General features: G+C 40.6%; 1 protein-coding gene across 1 annotated transcript in view; it reads right to left on the reverse strand.

The window, feature by feature from the left end:
• Positions 1-16,356, reverse strand: part of mbpb (myelin basic protein b) — a 57,162-nt gene extending 40,806 nt beyond the window's left edge. The window contains exons 1-2 of the mRNA XM_031278393.2: positions 16,083-16,356; positions 1,554-1,612 (exon numbers count right to left, since the gene is read on the reverse strand). Coding sequence (XP_031134253.1) covers positions 1,554-1,598 — 45 coding nt within the window. The 5' untranslated portion in view covers positions 1,599-1,612; positions 16,083-16,356. The remainder of the gene's footprint in view (positions 1-1,553; positions 1,613-16,082) is intronic.
• Between the last annotated feature and the right edge of the window lie 3,914 nt (positions 16,357-20,270).

The raw sequence follows: 20,270 nt of genomic DNA on the forward strand, positions 1-20,270 counted from the left end.
TTTTTATTTTAAAAGGATTTAAACATGTTTCAATAAAAAAAATACAAGTACGAACCTGACAATAAAAATGATATGGGACCTTTAAAGGGAAATAATCACTCCTGCCCACTTGCTAACAGAACAAAGTCCTACAACAGCAGAAAACACAATCCATCAGCCGGCATAACATCTCTCTGTCTGAGACTTTAATCCAGTTTACTGTTTTAAAGCATAACATTCTGAGTCAACATCAATACAAGACACACAGAAACATGGAAACATTTCACACCCATCACAGCTGTTTAGATAGAAAACTGTGAAAAATCGGTAATTTCATATGGTGGTGACAAAGTGTTGTTGCTGTGAGAATAATCATTTGTTGCTTTATGGATGGGAAATTATCAATGTCAGACAGCTGAACTGTGTGGGTGTAGCCAAACAGAGTCCTGATGAACACTGGACCAAAGCTAATGGTTAAATGAGATGTGTACCTGGAGAGTGTCAGCTTTGATGCACACAATCATCTATTTACTTCCTCCAGTTCAAATGGGTTCTCTTGCCGAGCGTTGTTGTGGTTTCAAGGGGGTTATTATAGAGCGACACACAAGAGCCATGGTGACCCATCATGCTTCGGACAGTGCCATGACAACGTGCCTCTATTAAGAGTAGGAAGCTGGCGTTCACAGAAAGCGAAGTTTAAAATGCAGTGTGCAAAATTTTATCTCTGAAAAGAAACTTCCCAACAATTCCATCTACACAGAAGTACTTTAAAAAAACTGGCCAGCCAAAATGTGTCAGTGTGAGGGTTTCTGTCTTCTATGTAAATAAAAAAATCACTTCATTTAAGTACATGAGTGGTTCATCTTTTAGCATTTGGGATAACGAATATAATAGTAAATTATCCAAGAAACAGAGTAGGTATTTCACACTGCCTTTTTCTCACTCAAGTACAGTGACATTATATTGTAAGTCAATATAATGCATAAATATATTTGCAAAGTCATCTTCACCTTATCACTCCTCTACTCAAAAAGAAAATCTCCATATGAAGCATGGAGATGTGGCAATATCCATAGATTACTGCTTCACAATACTTTTTAGAGATAAGTGTGATTACCGCAAAACCTGGATCTGTGATGTAAGCGCCGGAGATGAAAGAGTAATTTGTAACCAAGAACACATAGGTGGCTCAGATATATATCAAATCACTTGTAAACATAAAAAAACAAACATTATGTGCTTAGACCTTAAAAGATGAATACACTATGTGTTAAGAATGAAGTATTTTTCACCTCTGTGCTGTGTTAGATACATAAGCTCAAATTATTTTAAAAAGACCTTTAATGCAACAGTTTGACTGAAAGCTGAAGATAGTAAGTCAGCATTACTGAAGGAGCCTGACGGTGAGTCCAAAGTCGTGCTGATAAAAGCCAGTATTCACACTGATAAGGTTAAAGAAAAACTCATTCTCAGACCACAACTGACCAAATGCTTACACACACATTTCAAGATATTTTTTATTTCACATGCACAAAACAGGCCATTAAAGCCCCTGCAGGGAGGAGGAGTCCTACCTTGCTGACTGTGGGAGACTCCCTCTTTCCTAGATGCTGGCCCATGCTGCTGACAGAGACTGTAAGAAAAACAGACCATGAGTTTACACCAGAAGAATGTGAACAGCATATTTATGTGAGGATTATGTACTCCTCCTTATCTAAGCAAGATGGGCCACCTCTTTAAATCAGTGTGGGAAATTGTAGCATCACACATAGCGGTAAAAAAAACAAAAAAACACAGGTGCTTCTGCCAGTTTAGTGCACTTCGTTTGGGCTGGTGTGAAAGCTGTCATGGGAAGCCTGAAGCAGACCAAACACCTGGACCGGGGCAGGTTGAAAAAGAGTGTCTCAATCCGCTTCTGAGCAGAGTCATTATTTACATTCTCTGGTGTCACCAAGAGCTTACGAAGAAATAACTGATTATGAGCATTATAGGTCATGTTTTCGGCTGGTTTTGTCGTCTGCTGGTTTGTTTGTCTGTCTGTCTGTCTGTCTGTCAGCTGGACTACAGAGAAACTACCAGCCTGAATTTCATGAAATTTGGTAGGAGGGTGTAGCATGGTCCAAGGAAGAACCCATTGAACTTTGGAGCGGACCCGATTCATGGGGCAGATACACAAATTATTTTACACTTTCATTAAAGGCGAATTCCGGCCAATTTTTACGTTAATCTTGATCGCTATAAATATGCATGTACTTTCGATTGAAAAAAAAACAACCCGAATCGGTGCAGGCAACACGGAGTAGCTGCAGCTACTAGGGGTGGTACGGTTCACAAAATCCACGGTTCGGTTCGTATCACGGTTTTAGGTTCTGTACGGTTCTTGTTATTTTTTCTTTTAATCTTTAACACTCCAGAAATATACTTCAGCATATGATATATAGCTAAAATTAGCATATTGAATGCATGTTGCACAATACATGCACACAGTGGCAGTTCTATCTATTGTTTTATTTCCGCTGTCATCATAGATAACATGAAATCCAAAATGTTCCCACACACCAGACTATATACGACGCTGGCGCATCCTCCAACTCCGGGCAGCCTTCCTTATCTCTCCCACTTGACATTTCTGCATGTGACGTGACCTGCAGCACTCCACACTCCACCAGAGGAGCGGTCGGCACGGCGCCTCTCAAAATCTGACGAAAATCTTTTAAACTGACCTTTGTCGATCAAAAAAACAGACAGATTCAGCAACTGTATGGCCTATTTCTCGCTTAAAATGTTTTCAGAAACACTTTTCGGTGAACTATTTTCGTAAAATACGAGATCGTATTCAGAAGGAGACGCCATTTGAGTCTGTTGTGAAATTCGGGAGCAGCAAGAACCACATGACGCGTTCGTCCAATCAGCTGCCATGTGTTGCGTTCGTCACGCTCATCCCCCTCGTCATTTCCAGTAAGTGTTTTAACATAGGTGTCGAAAGTTGGCACTACGGCAGTAAGTGGTTAGTGCACATTAACAGTGTACTGACGAACCGTGCGACGCACACACGTTCCGAACCGCGACATGCGAACCGTGCGGTTTGGATGTTTTTTCATGAACCGTACCACCCCTAGCAGCTACATGTACAAGCTTCCACTGAGCTAAAACGGCAGTTGTCGGGGCAAGTTTTAGAGTGCCGTTGTGCCTCTTAACAGACACAAAATGCAATTAATATGTCTGTGCAACATGAACAGGGCCCTTACGTGACAACAAGATGCGTTTTCAATTCAGACAGTTTAAATCCACCCCCATGTCTCCATCCTGCCGGCAGGTAGCTCGCCCTGTTAGCTGCTAGCTGCTAGCTGGTAGCTGCCGTCTGTGATAATTACAGCAGCAGTTCCGTGTGTATTTGTAGCTCATCCATTTTGTGTGTGATCGATCTGGTGTTGGTGAGTAGGAGGCTTGGCAGTGTCGATATGTGTGGTAGTTCCCTTAGCCGCGCTAGCAGGCCCGAGGCACAAAGGCACTCTACAACTTTCCCCGCCAACTGCCGTTTTAGCTCAGTGGAAGCTCGTACACGTAGCTGCAGCTACTCCATGTTGCCTGCACCGATTCGGGTTGTTTTTTTTTCAGTCGAAAGTACACGCATATTTATAGCGATCCAAGATTAACGTAAAAATTGGCCGGAATTCTCCTTTAACATTGCGAGACAGGGCATTTGTGCTGCATGTACATGGTGGGAGAATAATCGGAAAAATGAGTTCCGGGCTTGGAAAATTCTCATAATTAACATTTCTGAAAAAGGCCACGCCTTGGCGGAGGTCTGCGCTCTCTGAGTACCCTTCTAGTTAGTATTATTTAACTATAGTTTGTGTGACTCAGGTGGTAGAGCGGGTCGTCCGCTGATAAAAGGGTCACATAAGGTTGTCAGTTTGATTCCTGGCTTCTCCTGTCAACATGTTGAAGTGAATGAGAGACAAACGATAATGCGATCAAAGCAGCCATTTTTAGACCTTTATTTCTGACAGGACAGCTTTGAACATGAAAGGGGAGAGAGAGGGGGAATTACATGCAGCAATGGACCGCAGGTCAGAACAGAACCCACGGCCGCTGCGTCGAGGACTGAGCCTCTGTATATGGGCGCGCGCTCTTCCAGGAAAGCGTACCATAATGTTACTGTGGGGTCACTACATTTCACTTAGGAGTTACACAAGCACACCACTGTTTTAACTCCCCTTTCAATTTCTAATATAACATGAAAAAAACAAGCACTGATGTGTAGGGCTGCCACCTCTTAGTCGATTAGTCGACTAATCGGTTGTTTTGGTCTTAGTCGACTAAGATTTCTTTAGTTGATGAGTCATTTTTTATGCTTATTCATGCTTAATTACTCATTTCCAAGAAACTTATGGGCACATTTCTGGTAAACACAAGATTTAAAGTGGTGCTTTTGCAGGATTAATTGTGGAGAAAGTCAGTTTTACAGATGTTTAATTAACTACATTTATATTGTGCTTTTCTAGTCTTAACCACCTCTCAAAGAGCACAGCTCTGTCGATTACATCAACTAATCGATTAATCGACAAAATCATATAAGTGTTAGTCGACTAAGAATTTCTTTAGTCGAGGACAGCCCTACTGATGTGCTGACTTTCATACTTGTTACCGTGGTTACCTTGGTCTTGCATAAATAGAGGCTATACGCCGCATATACAGGCCGCCTATCATATGATTGCTTGCTGAGCCAATCAGCAGATGGATTTAATAGTAGTGTAGCTTTTGAATTTATGCTCAAATAGTTAGTCTGCTTTGCTTTCAGACCACACAAAAAAAACGCACCAGAGTCTACTTGGAAACAGACCCTGCTTTTCGGGCTGTATCGGTCCGGTTGCTTGGTCAGCACAAATCCAACTAAATGTGCAAAACGCACCAGAGTTTGTATATTAAGTTTATTTTTTCTGATGGCCTGGAGTGCTACCACTGCTGTAAAACACAGACAGACAGTAGTGATATTAGTAGCTACTTATAAGTGTCATCCTCCTTGAATCTGATACAGTTTCCATAGCTGTTGATTTTTTTTTTTTAACAAAGATTTATTGCAGGGTGCGGCAAATTAGTCTCATCCTCACCATTATCTGCTGCTATGCCATTTGACTAAATGTATACTGGTCATGGGAAAAAGAAAACATTAGGAGTGATACTTTATCATATAACATGCTGCTCAATTACAGGCTTTAGTGGTTTGAATGATTAAAAACGGTAATCACAATTGTGCAGCACTTAAGGCGAGACTTATACACATAGGAGACTTCCTCTGTGCTTCCTGTGTCACTGCATCTCTTACACAATGTCTATGCTTGTGACAAGAGTATATGTTATATGTTAAAGTGCAGCAGCAATAATTTCAAAAAACAGCAGAAAAAAACTGACTAGCCAACCAGTGTACTGCCAAGTCTCTCAAAAACATCAACATGTCCTGAAAAGGTAAACTCCCCTAAATGGAAGAAGAGTAGACTAATGAAGGCTCAGCTCTCCCCATGTGGAAGACGGAGAAGCCTCAGGTGTCTGGACTCAAAGCTCCCAAACAACATAAAACCAACCAAGAACTTTTACACTTATAAAGAAAAGGTTTAAAACTCTAAGCGCATTTATCTAACAGTAGTGTTTAATATTGAATGAAACAAAATCTCTGCCTGCACCCACCACTCAAAGATAAATCTTTCCTTTGAAGGACCAGTCACTTTTACTTTTTAAATAATCATAGCATGCATTTTTTTTTTTTTTTTTTTTTTGTTTTGCAGCCATTTAAAAAAAAGGCTTTCATCATCTTTGGCACCTTGACTATTTCCTTTTCGGGCTCATAACACTACGTGGACACAACATGATACTGTTCCTTATCAAAAAAGTGTTGCCCTACACTACAGTTTATGCTAATGTTTGGTAATGTGTTTTTTTGATGGTCTGTTGATGGTCCACAGACTTCTAATATTATGACTGGTTGTACAGCCAAGAAGGCTGTCCATACGAACGGCAACAATGTTAAAAAATTATCTTAATTCATTCATGAATGCAGTGTGTCAGCTTTGTTATTTAAACTTCAAATGCACCGACACCGAGCCTCTCACAGGTCAATCAGTCCAAAGGATTCAAAAATGTGTTAAGGGCTTTGAACAATCACGAAAAAAAATTATAAAATCATGACCAAATCATCACTGCACAGTCATGTTTACACATACACACACACGCAATTTTAATATTATATTTGCTTCATGCAACGGTCAAGTAAGGTTAATTATATTTATCGCAGAGCCTCCAACGATCAATTAAGATTAGGCATTGAGAGGCGCTATTACATCGATTGACTTCTGAACAGGGAGCACAGGGGAGCACTGTTTACCACTAGCAGCAGTTTTGGCAGTGCTTATCTCAGGGAGGAACAACTGTGATCAAAATCTAAATCACCTTGAAAAGTTCAAGATTTTACATCATAGCAATATGGCTGAAGGTGAAAAGCTCTGCATTCTGAGGAACAGCCAGTCCTTCCAGAAAGAGTTTTTTTGTGATTGTTGCGGGCAAAAATCCTTGATTATGCGGCACGTTTTCTTTAAAAATGCGATGGAATATGGGGGATATTCAGGGCTGGACTGGGACAAAAAAAAAAAAAAAAAAAATCGGCCCTGGCATTTTTGGCCCAGGCGGCCCACACCCCCCGTGATTTGTCAGACACATTCCCTGCAGACAGTCCTCTTAAAATATGCGTGCATTCTCTGATATGAGTCGCCTAGTGTTCTGCATTCATGTGATCGTTTTGGATCCTTCAAGAGGGGTCTCAAGACTTATCTGTTGATCTTACACTTAAATAATTTATTAATTCTTAGAGTTATGATTTGTATATTTATGGTATTTGTTTATTTTTTTATTATTGATATTTGATATGGTATTGCCATTATTGTTATTATTACTATTTTGCTTAATATTGGCTTAGCAACTTTAAAAACTGTTTTCTGTTAATTTTAACTATTGTAAGATTCATATTTTGTCGCTTTGGACAAAATGTCTGCTGAATACAATAACCATAACCATAACCCTTCCCAAAAGCTACAATAAAGCTGAGAGTAGTATATGCCCTGGAAAAGAGCACCAATACAAGAGAAGCTAATTAAGCAATTCAAGGAACACTGATGCTTGTATCAACACTGATTTTATAGATCACACAGACATTTCAGATACCCAACAGGCCAACCGTTTCAATGTAAGCTTAAACAGTTAGGTTACCTGACAGCCACTAACTTTAATGTTACAGCCAAACTGCTTGTTGTCGTTATGACATGAGGCGCACATAACGGACACACACACACACACACACACACACACACACACACACCCCCTCCTTCCCTTCCTGAGAGTCCCTGTCAATTTGCCTACTCCTTACCACGTTGGCATCTACTCTCTCTTCCATCTTTTCCTCACCCGCTCCCATGGCCCTGTCATGGTCACTCTCCTCCTCCTCGGCTTCTTCCCTGTCATGATGTTGTTTCTGCTTCTCTGTATAGCCAGCCACCTCTCCTCCTCCTCGACTTCAGGTAATGCTGATGTTGAAGCAGCTACTACAGCCCCAAAAATGTCAGAAATTTTGGCACATTTTGAGGAATCCGCCTGTAGATTGTTATTCTTTTTTTCCCGTAATTTCTCGGCACCTCCCTTGCGCTTTGGTGGTCGTTTGTCCATTTTAACGTGGATGCTAAACTTCCAGCAATAACTATCACAGCTTGTGTCTCAGGGCTGGGAGGCGTGGCCATAGTGGGATTTGTAAATTTGCGGCTTGGAGTGGGGAAGGGGGTTCTTGGATTTGATTGGGTCAGGCCAGTGCCAATAAAAAAAATTAACCAATGGGCTGCTAGGAGTTCTTTATGGGCCGGCGCAGCCCAAAAAAAAAAAAAAAAAAAGGCTTATTTATATCGCGATTCGGCCCAAAAGTGCGTCGGCCCACCGGGAAAATGCCCGGTATGCCCGATGGCCAGTCCAGCCCTGGGGATATTTATGCAATTTTATGCAATGAAATTGCGGGAACTTGCAAAAAGTGTGGGAACTTGCAAAAATTGAGGGAACTTGCAAAAACTGCGGTTTCATCATGGCTTCATCGCGGGGTTTGCAGCTTTTCAATGTTCACGTTGCGTAATTACGTCACTTCATAAGCAGCTCTTACGCTGCAAAAAATGGCTGCTCTTGTGTGAAGTAAACGCAAAATTTTTCAACTTTCTGCTAAGATATATGTGACTTTTTTGCAACGAAAATGCGGGGATTATGAAATCATGCAAGCCCCGCATATTTTGCACGGAAATCGGCAATTTATGCGGCGAAAGTGCGGCGTATTTGAAAAAAATGCGGCCCCCGCATAAATATGCGGACTTTGGCTGATTATGCATTGAATTATGCGATTGCATAATCACGTTTTTCTGGAGGGACTGAACAGCATTTGCAACAATAGCAGTTTGAAATTCTCCCAGGAACTTAAAACACTCACAAAACTGTTCTAACAAGAATGAGTTTCTCTTCTCAAAATCAGTGCCATTGTTCAATGATGTACTGAGGACGCGTCTCTAAGGAGAGGAGCAGCCATCAGAAAATAAGTTTGTTAATGAGAGAAATTTAACAGCCCTGAGCATTGCGTTTGCTCCTTGCAAGCAGCGGAACAACCTGTAAATGCATATTATCACCGTATAAAGCTGTCATGGTGAACGTTAGCTAACAGTTGCCTAAATACGCAACCAGTAGACATTGAGCAACATTAGCATTAGTTCGGTCTTGGTCCTGGCCACCGACAAATTTCAATGCAATATTCACTCTCCTTTTAGACCTGGCTTGGTCTTCAACAACTCCTTGGGGTTGATATTTGGCTCTTACGCTGCAAAAGTCTCAACTATGTACACTAGCTTGTTGCTAACATGGTCTGTCTGCTCTATGATGCTAGGCAGGTAGCTTACAGTGGGTTTTAGGCAGTTACAGTGCTACTGTTCAGGACAAGTAGTAACTAAGGTTTATGTATTTAGTACCTTTCAGAGATGCTAAATCACAAATTGCTTAACATTAAAAACAATTACACAATACAAGCAATACAAAAGACAGCAACAATACACAGTACAGGGCTGACAAGATTAAAACAACAGCAGCTGATAAATAAGGGCCTAGAGACAAATAAAAGATATTAGTTATTCAAATAACTTAAAGCCTGTCTGACTAAAAATGTTTTCAGCTGTTTAATAAACGCATCACAGGAGTCTAGGGATTGCAATCATTAGGTGTGAGTGTTCCAAAGATTGATGGCTACAGCTTGAAAAGCCCGGCCACCTCAAGTTTTATAGTTGGCTCGAGGGACAACAGCAAATTTTTCTCAGATGATCTAAGAGCCCGATTTGGCATAAAAGGTTGGATAAGGTCAGTGATTTACTGGGGAGTTGAGATATGCAGTACTTTCCAACAACACGAAAAAAAATGCTAACTCTCAAAGCGGCATCCCCCTTCTTTGGTTGTAAATCCAATAGGGGAAGTGAAATGTTCAAGGATTCCATGGGCCAGTAAATTTGGCATGAAAGCATTTGTGCATGTTGAGACATCTGTTCCACGGGAGCTGGTGTTTTCAGCAGCTGGACTAAATACAGTGAACAAATTCTGCTTGACTCACCGCAATCATGTATATATGCTTATTATCTTCACTAAAACCAGTAAGACTGAAATCTGTCGAGAGATCGATGTAACCCATTGTATGTGTACTTGGTAACAGCTATAGCAAATAGACAATACCAGAAAGAATAGACCAAATAGACTATAACAGAAAAAAATGTATTTCGACTTTCTCTTAAGTGCTTGATTAGTGCAACTTTTAATAAGCTTGTTCTGTTGCAAGTTTGAGCTTACTGTGGGTTCTTGTGCACCAACTACTGCTGCGGAAAGGCTTTAAGCAGCTTAAAGAAATGAAATGACCAGGCACGCATGAACCGGTCAAGAATCAAATCAACCCTACACACTTATAGACTTAAAAAGGTATGAAGAACGGGTCTGGATAAAGCTCTGATTACGGGCAGTCATCCTTTTCTGATCCTGCCAGCATATTAAATGGATAAATAAGAAGCTGTGTGTGGTGGTTGGATATTCCGAATCCCAATGCACATTTGCATCAGAAGTTATCAAATTTCTCTCACAATTCCTGAAGATATTGGACAATGCTCTTCCAATGAACTCAAAAGAAAACAGACCTTCTAGACTAGTGGATATACCTCATTTCACCAGAAGAATGAAGAACAGGACCCATCTGCACACAGCTAGTTCTTCACTGGATCTTGAGACGTCGCAAGGATTCTGTGCAACTGAACAAGGGGCCCTGCAGACAGTTTCGCTCTTGAATGTTACACAATTAATGCGGAGATCCTGCAAGGACTTGCAAGAAAAGACTGTTGCATAATAGAGTGTGAGCTGCAGAGAGGAGAGGGAGTGGAGGGAAGAGGGGGGGGAGTGATACATGCTGCAATTACAACACACCAGTCGTACTTTTTACATTGTTTGCCTGGCCTTTACTTTTTTTCCCCTCACACATCGCCTTGTACTTTAGACAGAGATAGGAAGGCGGTGGAAAACGTGAAATCGCTCCTTCACAATTTAAACCATATAAGCTGCTGTTAACTGCCCGGTGTGTCTGAGTACATCTCTTGAAACATTTCTCTTTGCCTTATATAGAGAAATGTATAGAGAAATATATCCATTAGGATGGGAAAATCTCTCATGATAGGGCGGCCACATTCAAGCCAGCACCTGGAAGAATCCATTACCACTTGGTCTGCATCGCATATGAGCAATTATCTGTCGGAGCTGTCTATCACCTGAGGCTATTTCAAATCCACATCTTCATAAGCCACTTTTTACATGACTTTGAGGCAGATAACTACGGAGCTCATCAGTTTGAAAAAAAACTTTCATGTTAACATTTAATACATTAAACCTCCACACCATACGTTTTCTGTTGCACATACTGGATTACTTAAGGTCTATTGTCTGTTCTCCGTTAGCATTTCAGGTTTCGGTTTCACACATGAGCGATGGAACAGAGATCTTCAAAAAAAGAGATCTTGTTTTCCAGAGGATAACCAGTGCTTTGACATATTGGTGACATTTCATCAACTGATAGCAAGGACAAGCCTTCTGTTTTTCATTGAGAAAAACATCTTCCTGTTTATAATGCTTGCAAAATTCGGAACAATCAGTTTGGAAACAATATCATTCAGCTCAGAAGAGGCTCGCTTTATCAACCTGCAGTAAGTATGTTTGTTCTTTCATTTTCGAGAAACAATTATGTCCATATGATCCAAACAAAGCCAAAAAAGTACTGCAGAAATGGATTTTACACCGCAAGGATTCCCCTGTCTGAAGGATACTTCCTCAAAGCGAGAGTCGGCGAGCATGACGTTTTTATAAGCCTATGACTTACAGAAGAGAAGAGATGGATGCGAGGAGCCGAGTAAACAATGTGGTGTGTTTGTTTCTCTCTCTCTAACTCTCTGCAGCTTGTTAGTTCATCAAAATGTCACCCGCTACAAGTTCAATATTCCGACAAAGGCGCAGGTGAAAAAAGAAAATAATCTTTTGGAAATATGAACTTCATGATTAGATTAGAGAGGGTTTTAGGTCAGTGACTCCGCTAATCCAGGGTCAGGGTGCTGAACATGCAGGAGACGAAGCAGAAAACAGTTGTATCGTATTATCATAGATTTATACATCCTGTCTGGTAATGTTATTATGAAGTTCAAATACAGGTCAGCGTCATACGATTTCAGGCAGTCTAAACAGCTTCTGTCTAGATTTGTTACAGCAGCGCAGTGTTCAACAACCAACCAACCAACCTATAGAGACGTACTTATCTACAGTGCATGTACAGTAACCACTGTGTGCATATTTCATGTGATAAGAAGCCTGCCTGGCATAATGCTGCACAACAAGCTGACAAACTAATTTCTCAGTCTACCACTAAAGCTGTAAGTGGCTAGAACACGCGTGCGTCTGTCAGCCGTGACTGGTTCCTTTGTTTCGCTTTAAGTTTGCTCTTACACGAAACAACAGCTTCCTTTAAACCCTCCGGCTGCCCTCGGTGACTGCACCGCGTTACACTCTACCCAGAGTCAATTACGTAGCTCAACATCTGTCCCTGCAGGAGGGCTTCTGCTTGTGCAGAGATGAGTGAACGCTGCAGGAAGCCTGACAGCCAGCCCCGTTGGTCTTCTCACTTCCTTTCTCTCCTTCTCTTTAGCCTCAACTTGTTTGTTTTTTTCGTTCTGTAAGGATGCCAGAACAGGGCTATGACGTTTGAAAAATCAAAGTAAAAGGTGAAAGAGCGAGTATGAGCGATACTTGTAAAGAGTTTGGAGGATGGTATCTTTTTTCCTAGCCTATCCAAAACCAAAAATGCAAAAGTGAAAGGAATCGATTAAATGTATACGCTCTAAAATAACTTGCTATTATTAGCAATGCGTTTAAAGACTTAGATGCCAAAAACACTGCCCTACGGTTTGTTCAAGTAATTCACCAGGAATGTGTACTTGCACGTTATATGATTGGCCAACTGGTTAAACTTAGTTGCCGGACGACCCTGCTTTGTAATGACGAACTGGCCTTATTCAAATGCATGAGAGGCCTTACACTATTCTTCATCACACTTCTAATGCTAGGAGTAACTAGCTCTACCACACAATACAAGAACGATGCTGATTCTTTATCAGTTGGCGAGAATGCTCACTTTTAGCCAGGGAGTTACAGCTTTAGCATCAGTCTTCTAGCAAAGTATCATGTACGTAGCCATTAAGTTCATATTTAAGACCCTTTTAAAAGAATTCACATTTGCATAATCTGGCTAGTGACAGCACTTTCAACCAACATTATCGCTACGGCTGCGTCTACGTCTGTTTGGTTCAAATATTCCTCGGATTTGTGAGTTTTAAGTCTGCCACTGTTACTATGTGCTGTGAGAGAACAGAAAGCTTGTCAGGCGTAGCAACAGTGACAAAGGAGGGTGGAGGAGCTAACGGTTATTGACTTTAGATGACTCTTAGAAAGCGTAATGCTTACCAACCACTGGCAGGAGAAACACTAAATAACAACTCCACAGAAAGGATTAAAACACAAAGCTGTGGTACCAAACTCGTCCCGTTTCTTAAAGTTTTTAGTTTTTTTTTTTTTCATATATTCACTGCAATTATCTGCAATGTTAAGAACTTTACTAATCAATGGTAACATACAATTGTTATCGCAACGCAGGGAAATGTTACTTCTGCATTTAACCCACCCTGTGATTGAAGGACGATCGCTCTATCCTGAGCTACAGCCACGTACCATCCCACCAGAGGAATGTTTTGAAGATTGGGAAACTCCTCAACAAAGGATAAAGCCCTGCATTGACACTCATCACTGCCATTATCAGATAATCATGACCATCTCCACCCCTCCTAGGTAACAATTCCAGTCTGGGATAAGCTCAATGCTCCTCAATGGAGATACACAAGCGCTGGCACCTGGGGTTTGCTAGCCAATAATCCAGGCTATAAACTCTCGACTTGGATCCAGAGGCCAAATATTTAGCTCGACCATCTGTTGTGTTCCCTGTGAGGCGCTGACACACAGTGCAGGCTGTGACGCCACCGCGGATGACAGTGTTGGGATGACTGCGATGACTGGCAGCACAACGCCTTGGGCAAAGCTAACAGCACTATTGCGTTGTTGCAGAGGGGGTGTTCCTATAGCAGGTTACGTGACTCAACCTGTCTGCCAAGAACAGGCACAGACCAGAGGGGAAGTGAGAGAAGAGAGGAAGTTTTTGAGTCTGAGCGGACGGAAGTTGACTAACCTCAGTGTATCACCTGCAAAACACAAATATAGCGTTGCAGTCGCACACATATTTAGTGAGCAGGAGGGAAACTACACTTAGTATGGCAAACAGAACACCTAATTTTTCACTTAACTGTGAAAAACTACACTTTAAGGCCTGCTGGGAAAAGCTAGTCTTGTACAAGAGAAAGGAATGCAAAGGAATGCAAAGGAATGCATTCCTGCGGCGTTACCAGCTCAGGTAGTCACAGGCAAACAGTGGCTTCTCCTCAAACTATGTGAAAGTTAACCCAGTGGTTCCCAAACTTGATCACATCAAGGACTTCTAAACTGACATGAATAAGACCACGGAGCCCCATTTGATAAGATTTTGTCCCAGAAGCCCCCCCATCTGATAGGACTTTTGCTTTTAAATGTTTTATTACAGAAAGTGTATGTAACCCAAGAGCAAAATCGTCATATATTCTGTCATTTTATTACTTACGGATTGGAATTCTAGTGACCAAAAATAATTCCCCTTTTTGCTGGAGACCCCCCTAGAATCTCCTTCAATGACCCCTGGGGGTCCCCGGCCCCCTCTTTGGGAATCACTGGGCTAACCTACAACTGCTGGCATCCTGCTACGTGTACGTCAATACAAGCTTTTTCTGTCTTGTTAGTAATCCTTGACATGCCACTTTAACATTAGTCCAATCATGTTATGTGTCATGTGTGCCAGCGCGATTTTCATCATGGTGCACCGGATATGATCTATTGAAAATAAGATTCCTCAGTGTTTCAACTAGCATGATGCTTTGTCTTTATCAAAGGAGGATGAAACAGGTGAGGATTAGACCTATATGTAGTTTGTATCACATGGAGCCAGACGTTACCTTGCTGAGTGTTTGCTGTCTAGAGGAAATCCAGGGCTGCAGGCTTTAATAAATCAGTGTGGTTCAGACGTAAGCAGCCAATCATGTGTGAGTACTTTATTTATAGGCAGCGACAGTAAATGAGCATGTCATCCCTTTAAGACCCACTCTCTTGTTTTTACAAAACCAACAGACTATGTGTAAAAATGACAGCCCATATCTTGTTATAGGGTCGTATGCTGCTGTTACGTCTTAGCAGCTCTCCTCTTCAACTGACATACACTGTAGCAGTCAACAGTTTTTCTGTTAAGTTAGGCCAATAGAGCCTGTATGGTTTCTGTTACAGGCCTTAACTGTTTTTATGTATGTAAAGTCGAGCAAGTGGAACAAGTTGCTGCTGAACAGTCCTGCTGCATACAGAGTGATGTCATATTTAATTTCCTCCAGGCTTTACAAATGTATGTTTTTCGGCTCTAAAAAGGACCAGTGTATCCACTGGCCAAAATAAATGTATACATATTTAAACTCCTGACACCGACATGTTCCCTTCTTACAGTACAGCCCTAAAGTGTAGGCGCAAAACTCCATTTAAAATCTCTCAATTTAAAGAAGAGTTAAGGTTTGGTGCATAATGCCAAGCGTCCTGTAACATGAATTATACTTTTTAAGAATTGCCATGGCAATCTGATAAATTCGGCTTGCATATGATCCGTTTATCAATACGCGCATTTAAAGTTTAAACTAAATAACTGGTTTCACTGTTGGTCCCATGGAGCACTGCTACCCAAACACACCGGTGTTTCCGGAAGCAAACGGTGTGGAGCAGTTTCAAAACTCTGACTTTTATTGGGTTAAAGTCCTGCTTGGCGTGTGGTATTTGTGCCGAATTAAAGACAACCATCTAATGATTAACATCAGGCCTTGAGTGTTATTCAACACAGCATGGTATATTGGCACTAAGCAAAGAAGCGTTAAATTGCGTGAACTGTTAACTGTGATTGGTTCATCGAGAGAGAAGGCAACAGGGAGGGTGGTGGTTGTAGTAGTGGTGGTGGGGGGCGACACAATATCAAAGCACATGACAAAGCACTGACAGCGATGCTTATTAAACAACATTTACTACGTACGGTTACACCAAGTTAGGTAGACTTGGACGAGTAAGAAACTGACATTCCGAGAATATTTTCCCTGCAGGTTTCGAAACGGCTGTTACGCATTGTAAACAAGTCGACGTGGATAACATGTTTACTATAGTTAGCCTACACCGCGTATCCTGCTGTCAAAACGAAAAATGAGTAAGGCATAGAAATGTAGCATGTAACTGTCTTTACAATGGCTTTCTCGCCTTAGGCTATATGCTATTTGTTTTTGTAAATTGTATCAGGTCGACTGTGCACATACCCTTCTCCGGTTAGTCTGTGTCAAATGCATCCACAGCTGAGCCTTGTACTGGATGTAACCAACTGTCAGTCTTCTTTCGACAGTAGTCGACGGTGGACGTCAACAACATCAACAACAATAACGCCTTTTCCCCTTTATGGTTCACCGTTGCTGTAATCACCAAAGTGTCTCCGTAAAAAAAAAAAAAAAACAGAAAAGAAAACGTGTCGGTGCTTCCTGATTTAGGTACAGTGATGATGTTGTTTGTAAGGGGTGGGGCGGAATGCAGCTTTAGTCCGCCAAGAAAAATGGGCTAAAAAGCACGTTGGTGCACGTCTGTGCATGATTAGTAGCTCGTGCTTCATTGTAGGGAGGGTTAAATACACGCGCGAAACAGAGTCGTGATTTTGAAATAAGATCTCACGTTGGCTACACAGAAAGGACTCACACACCTGCAGGATTGCACCACTCTGCTTGATGTTCATTAGTTGGCAGCTGCATGCGGAAAGTAACGAATTACAATCTCGCATTGCTGTAATTGAGTAGTTTTTTTGTTGTATACTTTTACTTCATAGTAGTTTTTAAAATCTGCAGTTTTACTTTTACTTAAGTACGTTTTGGTTGAAGTATAGGCTATTGTACTTTGCTACATTTTAAATCCCATTCGTTACAGAGTAAAAAAAAAAAAGTAATTAAAAAGCTCTCTAACGTTGTTTTGGGTCTCTCGACAAATTCAAATCGAAAACGTGATATGGCCTGTACCCTGCATATCACAAAATACTGTGATTTAATTAAATAAGTAAAAATAAGATATTGTATTAATATAAAAAAGGTCTATATATTCCCCCCGCTGTTATAACGTAAATAAGTAACTTTTACATTTTAAATGAGCTACTTTTTACTTATACTTGAGTAGATTTTTATATTATTTTTTATATATTTTATATATAATTTTACTAGTACTTAAGTAAAAGTTCATCAAAGTAATAGTACTTTTACTTAGAATATTTTTGTACTCTTTCCACCTCTGGCTGCATGATGGTGGCAGTGCCTTGCTCAAGAGCACAGTTGTTAAAGGAAAATTCCGGCGCAAAACCAACCTATGGGTTAATAACAGATGTGTACCCACTCGATCACTCTCTGGGACATGTTTTCATGCTAATCGTGTGTTATATAGATTATAAAGATTATAAAGACATTCGCGGTCTTGTATACAGGCGCCCGCCGTCTTGGAAGCTACTGTCTTTCTTAACTATCTTTTTAATAAACTGTCTGTACACTTACAAAGTTCTCAATGCTTCGGTTAACATTTAGGGACCCTCATTATGCTACCGTTGAAGTTTGGTGATATTTTAAACCTTTTTAGTGGTATAATAAGCGATTCGTTTTTACTTTCCCTGTGCCCCGAATACCAGCGTTGTAAGCTAATTAGCGGTCCGCGCTAGCGTCTTTCAAGCTGCAAACACATTCGATTAGCATGAAAACATGTCCCAGAGAGCGACAGAGTGGGTACACATCTGTTAATAACCCCTAGGTTCGTTTTCTGCCGGAATTGTCCTTTAAGGGAGGGGTGGTTGGCATTCGCTGCAGACATTTTTCTGGCAGTGCAGGAGTATAGGAATAGGCTAATAAGTGTTCATACGCTATTTTCGGGTGCTGTTTACTGATAAAAGAATACTTGTTACTTTTATCCTCATAGAGCACCAATGCAAACTGCTAAAACTTTCATGAATTTGAAAGTGAAGTCAGAATCAGAAAAGAATTTATTGCCAAGTAACACAAGGGATTTGCCTTGGTGGATGGTGCATACATAAACATATTAAAGGAAATAAACAATAGGATAACATATATAACTGATCAACAAAGTCCAACTGAGACCAGACCTTTAGAAATGAAACTCCAGGTGACCTAAATTACCCTTCAAAATACAATGTTTTTCATTTTTATTTTTACTTAATCCGTGTACACCAAAAATCTGATCGGCTAAATAACATCTCCTTTTATAATCAATTTGGAAAAATGCAGCCATTAGCCAATTATTGCATTTGACTATTATATCTGTCATGTACAGGGGATGCACACAACAACACAAGCTGCACATTTTAATTTATCTTGTACAATAGCTCTGCAACAAATACTATCTGAGTAAAGCTTATGATGTTGCTGTGACTCATGTCATATAAAGAAAAATGCAGGCTATGCATCAGCCTCACACTGTTATTTTATAGTTTAAAATGTCTTTTTTTTATGATTCTTAATTACAAAAGTTTTGATCAGTCAGGAATAGGCATGGTTTTAATAGCTATGTTCAGACTGTGTGGGCTAAAATGCACAAAGCCTTATTCTCCTTAAGCAATAGTTCTCACAGCAGGCTGTGGTATGTTGTGATTATATCACAGCTAAGGCACGTTGTCCGGCCCAACCATATTCATAGCAAAGTGCTGGTAGGCAAAATTAGGTAGGTATGGGATTATTTTTGTGTCTTTAATTCCAAGCAAAACTTCTCAAGTATCAAACAAAAAACACTAACTCAAGCAAAAAAACTGTCACCTCAAAGGTAAAACTTAAAACTTGCAAACAAAATATTTGTATAGTTGTAAACTATTGGTCTTTTATTTGTTTGATATTGTGTCCTTTTGTTTCCAGTTCCCTCTGCTTCTTTCTCAATGATCAGTCTTTTGCTCTCTCCATCACGTTTGCAGTTCTGCTCCCAGCTTTCTCGTTTGCGCTTCCAGAGTCTTTGTTTGCGATTCTGACACAAAACTCTCGCGTGGGCGGGTCTTACAGGGGTGCGTCCCCATTGGCTAATGAGTGTTAAGGGAAAGTTTGAGTGACAGCTCAGCCTCAGGTAAACTAACGTTAGAGACTCTGAGTATGGTCTGGAGGACACACAAGCCACTCCACAGCGGATTACTACAAGATTAATAATTAGATTAATAGAAATATAGATAGATAATAGAAAGATTAATAAAGTATTGATGGAACATTATCTAATGTATGTGTCAACCTCTAGATATAATATTACATTCACAGCTTCTACATTGTACAACTTAACCAATATTAGTATTGTGTATTATCAGGCCAATAGCAACCACAATAATTTGTAGTTAGCTGGATAATAATTTTTCCTAATAGACCATAATATAACTACGTTACTAACCTAACGTTACCTGGGAGAGCATCGTAGCTCTGCTTGGGTCCTGCAGGTCTCTACAGAGAGAAGAGGATAATTAATACAGCTCCATTGAGTAAGGCCTCACGAAGAATACATGATTCCCATGGCAAATTAGCTCAGTAACGTAGCTAGCCGCTGGCTACAAGTTTTAGATAACATTAGCAGTTAGCTAACGTTAAATGCTAACTTAAACAGCTTTACTAGCTAGCTAGTAACTTAACACTGTCACTCAAACTTTCCCTTAACACTCATTAGCCAATGGGGACGCACCCCTGTAAGACCCACCCACGCGAGAGCTTTGTGTCAGAATCGCAAACAAAGACTCTGGATGCGCAAACGAGAAAGCTGGGAGCAGAACTGCAAATGTGATGGAGAGAGCAAAAGACTGATCATTGAGAAAGAAGCAGAGGGAACTGGAAACAAAAGGACACAATATCAAACAAATAAAAGACCAATAGTTTACAACTATACAAATATTTTGTTTGCAAGTTTTAAGTTTTACCTTTGAGGTGACAATTTTTTTGCTTGAGTTAGTGTTTTTTGTTTGATACTTGAGAAGTTTTGCTTGGAATTAAAGGCACAAAAATAATCCCATAGGGTAGGTAGACTAATTAAAATACGCAATAATTAAGATCAGTGCATTATGATGGAATATTGGCCTTAGAATATGCTAACATTGGAGTCATAGTTTCTCACATATTGAGCCATACCTGTTTAAAGATTACCAGATTTGATGCTCTTGTACGATGATGCAGCGATGACCAGAGAAATCAAATGGCCTTTAATAATGTATCCAGGAGGACCGTGTCCAATCCATCCTGACTCAGAGTTACTGATAAGGTTTGTGACTGCATGAGAGAGTTGAGTGGCGGGGGGTGATGGGTTAGCGTTGGGCGGTAGAGGTGGGGGGTGGGTTGCTGGCAGAATCCAGGGTTATCAGGCCAAGGCAGAGAAAATTACTCAACATTGTTAGTCATATAATAATAACCCATTAGCTTTGAGCCTGGACTGATTTCGACCATGATACAGTAACT

The sequence above is a fragment of the Sander lucioperca genome, chromosome 10, assembly GCF_008315115.2.
Source record: "Sander lucioperca isolate FBNREF2018 chromosome 10, SLUC_FBN_1.2, whole genome shotgun sequence".
NCBI lineage: Eukaryota > Metazoa > Chordata > Actinopteri > Perciformes > Percidae > Sander > Sander lucioperca.